An 8,293-nucleotide genomic window follows, 5' to 3' on the forward strand; every position below is an offset into this window, starting at 1 on the left:
AGCCTCCGTACAAGAAAGAAGACTCCACGAGCAGGACTGAAAAGCCTTTTACTGATTTTGAATTAACTCCGCTTAATACCAAATATGTAATAGTTTACGACAAAATCAAGGATAAAAGTCTGCTCACTCCGCCATTTCCCCTGCGGGACGATACTAAAACAATTCGCGATAAATCGTTATGGTGCAAATTTCATAATGATTATAGTCATGAGACTGAGAATTGTCGGTCGTTGCGGGGAAGAATTGAAAAGCTTGTGCAGAATGGGAAACTTGATCAATATGTGCGAAAAAAATGACAACTCAAGCTTTAACTGTAACCAAGCACAATGTCATTAAGGTTGGACATGCCGTCATTGATTCATTGTCCAATACTCAGCAGAAAAATACTCGTCGTTCTAAAGTCAAATATCTCTCTAATTTTTACGAAGTTAACGGGATCAATTTCGTGGAAGGTTTTCGCACAGAGACTATTGAAGACGAACCATTATGTTTCACTGACCAAAATCTAATGGGTGTGCATGTTCCTCATTATGATGCTGTTGTGATAACTGCGTATATCAGCTGTATGCGTGTATAGCGTATAATGATTGACACTGGTAGTTCAGCTAGCGTCATATTTTCTGGGTGTTATCACAGTATTCCTTCTATTGATAACTTGGTTACTCCTGAAAATGCGCCTATCGTTGGTTTTGATGGTACTGCTACTCATTGTGTTGGAAAGGTTTCTCTCCCGGTCACTCTTATGAAGAAGGAAGTCAATATTGATTTCCTATTAATGGATTGTAAATCCCTTTATAATGTCATCCTTGGTCGCGATTGGATTCATTATATGGAAGCTGTCGTCTCAACATATCATCAAGCCATCAAGTTCTCATTCAATAAAAAAAGTCTATAAAGTGCACAGCGATCAACTTGCATCTCTAATTTGCCACGACAATGTTCTCGATGATTATAAGAAGTTTGAAGTTGTTGAACAAACTATTCTGAGTTCCAACACCGTCAAGTAGCAATTACAGCATCCGAGACCTTCAGTTTACTCTGCCAATAGAAATGTTGAAGGACCCCCGACCGTCGATCCACTTTTAGAAGTTCAAATTGGCCAACTCCCTGAAGAGACGACTTTTATTTCAGCCGAACTTTCAAAAGTGGAGAGACAAGAGTTTATTTTGTTATTGAGGAAAAATAGTCATGCTTTTGTTTAGCAAATAGAGCAAATGCCTGGTATAGATCCTTCTGTGGCTTGTTATAAACTCGACATTGATCCCAATGCAAAACTGGTTCGACAAAAGCCCCAAAGGATGGCCCCCGATAGAAAAATAAAAGTAAAGAAGAAATTGATCATCTCTTGTCTGTTAATTTTATAAGGCCTGTGACTTATCAAACATGGCTATCAAATGTAGTCGTAGTGCCTAAAAAGAACGGCAAATTACGTGTTTGTATCGATTTCACGAATCTCAATAAAGCATGTCCGATTCACCCGTATCCGTTGCCTCGTATATCTAAAATGGTCGATGCCACATCTAGTTTTCAGCGTTTGTCTTTTTGGATGCTTATTCTGGTTATCATCAGATTCTGTTATTCATTGAGGACCAAGAGTTAACTACATTCATCATAGACCAAGGAATTTACTGTTACCAGGTAATGCCTTTCGGTCTAAAAAACACTGGAGCCACATATCAAAAGCTAGTCAACACCATTTTTTCTGATCTACTTGGAAAGACAGTCGAAACATACATTGATGACATGGTTGTCAAATCTACAGAAGCACCTGATCATCTTACTGATTTGCAAACTGTTTTCGACACACTCTCCAGTGTCAACATGTGTTTGAATCTGACTAAATGTTCATTCGATTTATCGTCTGGTAAATTCTTATGATACATGATGACTAGATACGGAATTGAAGCAAATCCGGATCATATTCGGGCTATCCTTGAAATGTCTTCTCCGACGTCAAAGAAATAGATTCAACAACTTACAGGACGCTTGGCTGCCCTAAATCGCTTTATCTCTCGGTATTATGATCGATGCCGTCCTTTTTTCCAAACATTGAAAGACGCATCAATTTGGACGGAGGACTGTGAACTTGCATTTTGTCAATTGAAAGCATACGTAGTCCAACCTCCAGTTCTTGCCAGTCCAGCAATAGGGCACAACCTATAGGTCTGTATTTAGCCGTTACTGATCATGTCGTAAGCGCCGTCTTATTTGTTAACAGTGGTAATGGTCGTCCTATATTCTTTCTTAGCAAGACTCTTACAACGACTGAAACAAGGTATTCTCGAGTGGAGAAAATTGCATTAGCCTTGGTTCATGCTGCACGACGTCTTAAGCCTTATTTCCAGGGACGAGTTGTCAAAGTTTATACCGAATATCCATTGCGAAAGCTTTTTCGCAATGCCCAAGAATCAAGTCGCCTCACAGAATGGGAAAGTTACCTTAGTACTTATAGCATTGTTTTTTAAACTCGCACAGCTGAGAAAGGACAAGCTTTGGCTTCACTAATGGCCGATTTTCCTACTGATGATATTCCTATGTCTGATACATTACTAGCTGAAGAAAATATTGTCGACAACACGTCATTACCTCTTGGGGGCGATGACTTGCCACACTTATCAGATGTATCTGCCGATTGTTGGATTATTTACACTGATGGTTCGCATAATAAGTCTGGCTCAGGTATTGGGTGTATAATCTTGCAGCCAAATGGAGAAAAAATTGAGAAGTCAGTGCGTTTGGGTTTTGACGCTTCAAATAATGAGGCCGAGTATGAAGCTGTCATTTGCGGCTTGCGCACTACTCTTCACTTAGGGGCAACTAAGTTACGATTATTCATAGATTCTAAGTTAGTCACTAGCCAGTTTGGAGGATCGTATGCAGCTCGTGACGAGAGAATGGCAGCTTATGTGGACTTAATTCATCGAATTGCTCGAAATTTTGAATCTATCAGTATTGTGCAGTGTCCGCGTCATGATGTACGACATGCTAATTCTCTCGCATATTTATCTGCGGCAGTTAAGTCAAATGAGCCTCTCCAAATTACCATTGAATTTCAAAAGGAACCGAGTATCGATCTGTCCATCGAGGATTTGCGCGATATGTACATCACTCAGAGTTGTTTTTTCATCCAGACATTTTCTGACGAATCACGTCATGCCAATTTGATATCTCCTGTGCTGACTCGGAAGCGCAAGCGTGATCTTGATAATCAAGCTGTCAGTGTAGATAAAACACTTGATCCACAACTTATGCTATCAGATGACCCCATTGATCCTGTCAATGATATTGTCTCGGTCCATACCGACGATGATCATGAAGCTGACAATGCTCTAGAAGTTCCTGATATAGAGCTAATTTTTCCGCTTACGCCTTGTGAAGAGGATGATTGGCGTCTTCCTTATATCACATATTTACATGATTACAACTTTATCGCAAAGGCACAAGTCTTAACCCTATGCTTCGTTGTCTCAGCAGAGCTGAAGGTTTACTCGTCCTCGCAGAAATTCATTCAGGTCTATGTGGAAACCACTCCCGAGAACGAAGTCTCGCTCATAGAGCAATGACACAAGGGTACTGGTGGCCATACATGCAAAAGGATGCTAAGCGTTTGTTTAAGAAGTGTGTTCCTTGTCAGAAATATGCTAATATGGGAACTCTTCCAGCAACGGAACTTCATCCAATCTTGAGCCCTTGGCCGTTTGTGAAGTGGGGTCTTGACATTGTCGGTCCTCTTCTGAAAGCTCCTGGCAGTGTTCGTTTCTTACTCGTTACAACTGATTATTTTACCAAGTGGGCTGAAGTTGTGCCCTTAGCCCAGATCCATGCTTCAGATGCTAAAAAGTTCTTATAGCATAACATTGTTTGTCGTTTCGGTATTCCAACATCATTGACTTCTGACAATGGCAAACAATTTAATGTTGAAGAAATTCGATAATTTTGTTCTGACTTGAAGATTAGTCACAATTTCTCGGCACCGTACCCATCCTCAAGCTAATGGACAAGCTAAAGCTACTAACAAATCCATTCTTGCAATGCTCAAGCGACGACTTCAACATGCCAAAGGAAATTGGGTTAAGGAACTTCCTGCAGTTATGTGGGCTTATCGAACCACACCTAAGCATTCAACGAGATTTTCTCCGTTTAATCTTGCTTACAGTATTGAAGCGGTTTTGTCTACAGAGTTGATGACTCCAACCACACGAACTTCTGCCATGGAATTGGAGTCGAATGATCAAGCACTTGCTCAAGACAGTGCCTTGATAGATTAGACGAGAGATGTTGGTCTTCAACTGTTAATTCGTTATCAAGCTAATATGAAATGAAAATATGATAAGAAAGTTCGACTTAAAGTGTTTAAGAAAGATGACTGGGTACTTTGTCGAAAGACGAGGTTGATAGATTCTGGTAAATTTGGCGAAAACTTGACAGGTCCACACATCATTGATCGCCTCGCCACCAAAGGATCTTATTTTCTCCAAGATTTAGATGGGAGTGTTCTCGATAAGCCGTGGAATGCGTTTCATCTGTGCAAGTTCTATAAGTAGATTTTAGTTATTGTTTTCCCGTTATCCTGGAAGAAAAATAATAATACAATCTTTAGTTTGTTTCCCGTTCAGTCATTTATTTTCCATTATTATCTTTGTATTTTTCAAGACTCGGTAATCAATAAAGAAGTAGTTCTTTCACGTTAGTTCTAATGGTATTATTTTAGTTATAGCGAACCTTATTATCGCTACGACAAAATCTAACGAAATTACCATGTTTAATTTCGTCAGTCTAAGTTTGAACGCTTTTACGCTCGCTTAGTTCGTTACTATCGCTACGACAAATCTGCCGAGTTATCACGTTTAACTTCGTCTGTCTAAGTTTGAACGTTTTTATGCTCGCTTAGTTCATTACTATCGCTACAACAAATTTGACAAAGTTAGCACGTTTAATTTCATCAGTCTAAGTTTGAACGCTTTTACGCTCGCTTAGTTCGTTACTATCGCTACAAAAGAATCTGACGAAGTTAGCACGTTTAATTTCGTCAGTCTAAGTTTGAATGCTTTTACACTCGCTTTGTTCGTTACTATCGCTACGACAAATCTATGGAAGTTACCACGTTTAACTTCGTCAGTCTAAGTTTGAACGCTTTTACGCTCGCTTAGTTCGTTACTATCGCTATGACAAATCTGACGAAGTTAGCACGTTTAATTTCGTCAGTCGAAGTTTGAACGTTTTTACGCTAGCTTAGTTCGTTCGCTACGACAAAATCTGACGAAGTTACCACGTTTAATTTTGTCAGTCTAAGTTTGAACGTTTTTTATGTTCGCTTAGTCCGTTACTCTCCCTATGACAACATCTAACGAAGTTATCCCATTTCGTTTCGTCAGTTTTGAGTTTGAACGTTTTTACGCTCGCTTTGTCTAATTTTGCCAAATTAAGTTAGCATTGGGGGCGTTTTTTTCTACATAGGGGATGTCTCGTTCTATTTAATTTCAACTACATAAATCAACACCATTGTCAGTTTTCCGCAGGTATGTTATCTAACACAACAACAATATTCAATAGCAACCCATTCTTTATTTTTATTTTTCATTAAAAGATATTTGTAGTTCTATGGTATTACATTCCCACAATCACATAATAATTGGTTTGGGAAAATCCAATGGTTCCTTACCAGTTCTTCGCTTATACAACTCATACAAATATTTGTAATTCATCTTTTCACGTTCTAGTTCATCTCCCGTTTCTGTTAGATTCTCTGTCAATTGTCTTACGGCCGATTCACAATGTGCCATCTTCACGTAATCTTGGTCGAGCCGCTCGTTTAAATATGTCATTCGCTTGTTAAGTTTTTCTATCTCTTTTTGTGCATGTTTAAGTTCCTAATCTTTGGTCACCGCGAGTGCTTTCAATTCTGTCACCTCTGTTTTTAAGCGTTTGTATTCTTCCATTATCTCATAGGCCTTCTCGAATTCTTCGTACGATCTTTGCTCTACCTCTTCCGTCTGCTCGATTAAGTCTTTGTTTTCATCTTCTAACTCTGTATTGGTTCCACTTAACGCTTTATTTTCTTTTTCCAAATTCCGGGTCAGTATTTTCACTTTCTTTAGTTCTTCTAGGGCATTGACTTCATTCGGAACTAAACTTTTCTTCGCGGCCTTTTTGTGAATTTCTTTCGCCTGTAATACCGTTGTTTCAACCTGTAGCAGAAAAGATATCTAGTTTTTCATCGATCTTTCAGACTTAACCACAATTTTAAAGATAACTGATAAAAAATACGGACATACCTATTTCATACCATTGAAAATCGTTGACACCGTCCTATCATATTCTTCGTATTTTTCCATGGTTTGGTCACACTTTAAATATTTTTCGAGCCCCTCAATTGTGCACGATACGTTTTCTTTATCCAATACTCTTTGGATAGTCGACCCCACATTCTCCCAAAATATCTCGCTCGTTTCATCATTCTTTCTTTTTTAACGCGATTCTAGATTTTCTTTTGGCTCAGACAAATTCTTTTCGTTGTTTTTTTCTTTTTCTGAGTTTCTGTCAGTGTCCTTGGCATTTGACTTGGTCCCTGGCAATACATTCGCTTTGTCTTCCAGCCTTGAGCATCTCTGCTTCATCTGCAACTTTCATTGGATTAGTGTTGGAAACAATTTTCATTACCATTCAAACACAAACAGATGAATCAACGACAACTTACTTGTAAAAGACTCTGTGGTTTTCCTCCATGAGTAATATCATCCCTGACAATACTTGTCAATGCTCGAGGGTTTTTTTGCTCCTGCACTTTGCTCTGCCGTGTTTTTTCTCTCACTATTTTTGTGTTCTTTGCCGCATCATCGGTTGCACATATCATTATTTCGCTATCTTCCCAGTTATTCTTTTCCTGCACATACAAACAGCTTACATACTTGTAATATATCACATCTCTTACCGGAGTAGTTTCCCGTATGCATCCAGTTCATTATCACCTTCGTTCTTTCCTTAGTTTCACTTTTGTTTGTAGTGACTTTATTGACTAGGGACGTTCTACAGTTAAAGTTCGGATTCTAATTTCTCCTGTGCGTGCTCTGGTCGGACCTAAGTCTCATGTGCGTGCCTCTGTCCGCATCTTTTTATTACGAGACAAACCAATTATGTTTGTTATCTCCTTAGTTACTATGCGTCAGTGTCATGGGTCTTTTAATTTTTGTCTCAGTTTCCTCCTTTCGCCTTTTTCCACCAAGTTCTTTATTCACCTTTTCTGGTTCTATTTCGTAACCCTACACTTCCCTTTTTATTTGCTTTTACATAAAGGTATTCAACCCACCCCACTTGACACACGCCCGTATATAGATAGATTCTTTAATTGCAATTATTTGTGTATATTAGACCCACATGCACAAGACATACCAATCACCAGCAAGAATGAGCGAGTCGGGCCCCAACAGATATATAAGATTTACAGAACTTACCTTTTCGTCTTTTTGCGAACATCTCTTCGTTCGTGTTAACTGGTTTGAACATCGTAGTCTCGTTGCGCGTGGCATCATCACTTGTTGTCGCGTCGTTTGTATCCCTTGGTTTTCGTTTGCTCTATTTCTTGGGAAAGTTTTTCTTTTGTAGAGTTCGCTATTTGTGTTCGGCAAGCTCACCACTAATTCTCGCTTTGTTAATTCCGTTTCATTTTCTGTTTCACTATTACTATCGCTGCCAAATAATAAATTTTTGAGTCTCTTACTCCTGTTCTCTATATCACTCTGTGTCTCCCTTGACTTATCAAGTCACAATTCAATATCTCCATAGTCTCTGAAATCAACAATATCGTCCATGTAGCTCACATCTAATAATCTTTCGTCGGAACATTCATCAAAGAAAAAACAAAAATTATTCTCTACTTCCTTGTCCAATTCAATTTCTGGTAATATAATCGTATTTTCTGTTTGACACAAAATAATTAATATTAGTCCACAAGTTACACATGGAATAATTTTAAATACTAATTTTTCTTCTTACCTCGAAAATTGTTCGGCACTTTGAACTCTGTCGGATTCCAATTCCCTTGCAAGCGATACAAAAATCTATTCTATCCGGTATATATTTTCGAAAACCCTTTAAATTTTCTATTCGGATTTTTAAATTCAACTTCAAATTTTATATATCATTTAGTCAAAACGGTTTTCGGATGTATCAATGCGAATAATTCTTGTGCCCCAAACCTTCTGTTAAATTCATCTTGTAAACGTTCCGCTCTCGTAAAAATTAACCATAACGGAATTGGTAGCTGTCCCGGTGCAATTTGTCACCACTCTAATAA

At 38.5% G+C, this 8,293-nt stretch overlaps 1 protein-coding gene across 1 annotated transcript; it reads left to right on the top strand.

The window, feature by feature from the left end:
- The first annotated feature begins 292 nt into the window (after window positions 1-292).
- On the top strand, window positions 293-3,850 carry LOC147482127 (uncharacterized). The gene is made up of 6 exons (XM_086579208.1): window positions 293-552; window positions 637-721; window positions 1,570-1,864; window positions 2,476-2,679; window positions 2,839-3,390; window positions 3,438-3,850. The coding sequence occupies exons 1-6, from the start codon at window positions 293-295 to the stop codon at window positions 3,848-3,850; spliced, it is 1,809 nt and encodes a 602-aa protein (XP_086435334.1).
- Window positions 3,851-8,293: the final 4,443 nt, after the last annotated feature.

The sequence above is a fragment of the Coptis chinensis genome, chromosome 8 (genome assembly GCF_015680905.1).
Source record: "Coptis chinensis isolate HL-2020 chromosome 8, ASM1568090v1, whole genome shotgun sequence".
NCBI classification, from domain to species: Eukaryota; Viridiplantae; Streptophyta; class Magnoliopsida; order Ranunculales; family Ranunculaceae; genus Coptis; species Coptis chinensis.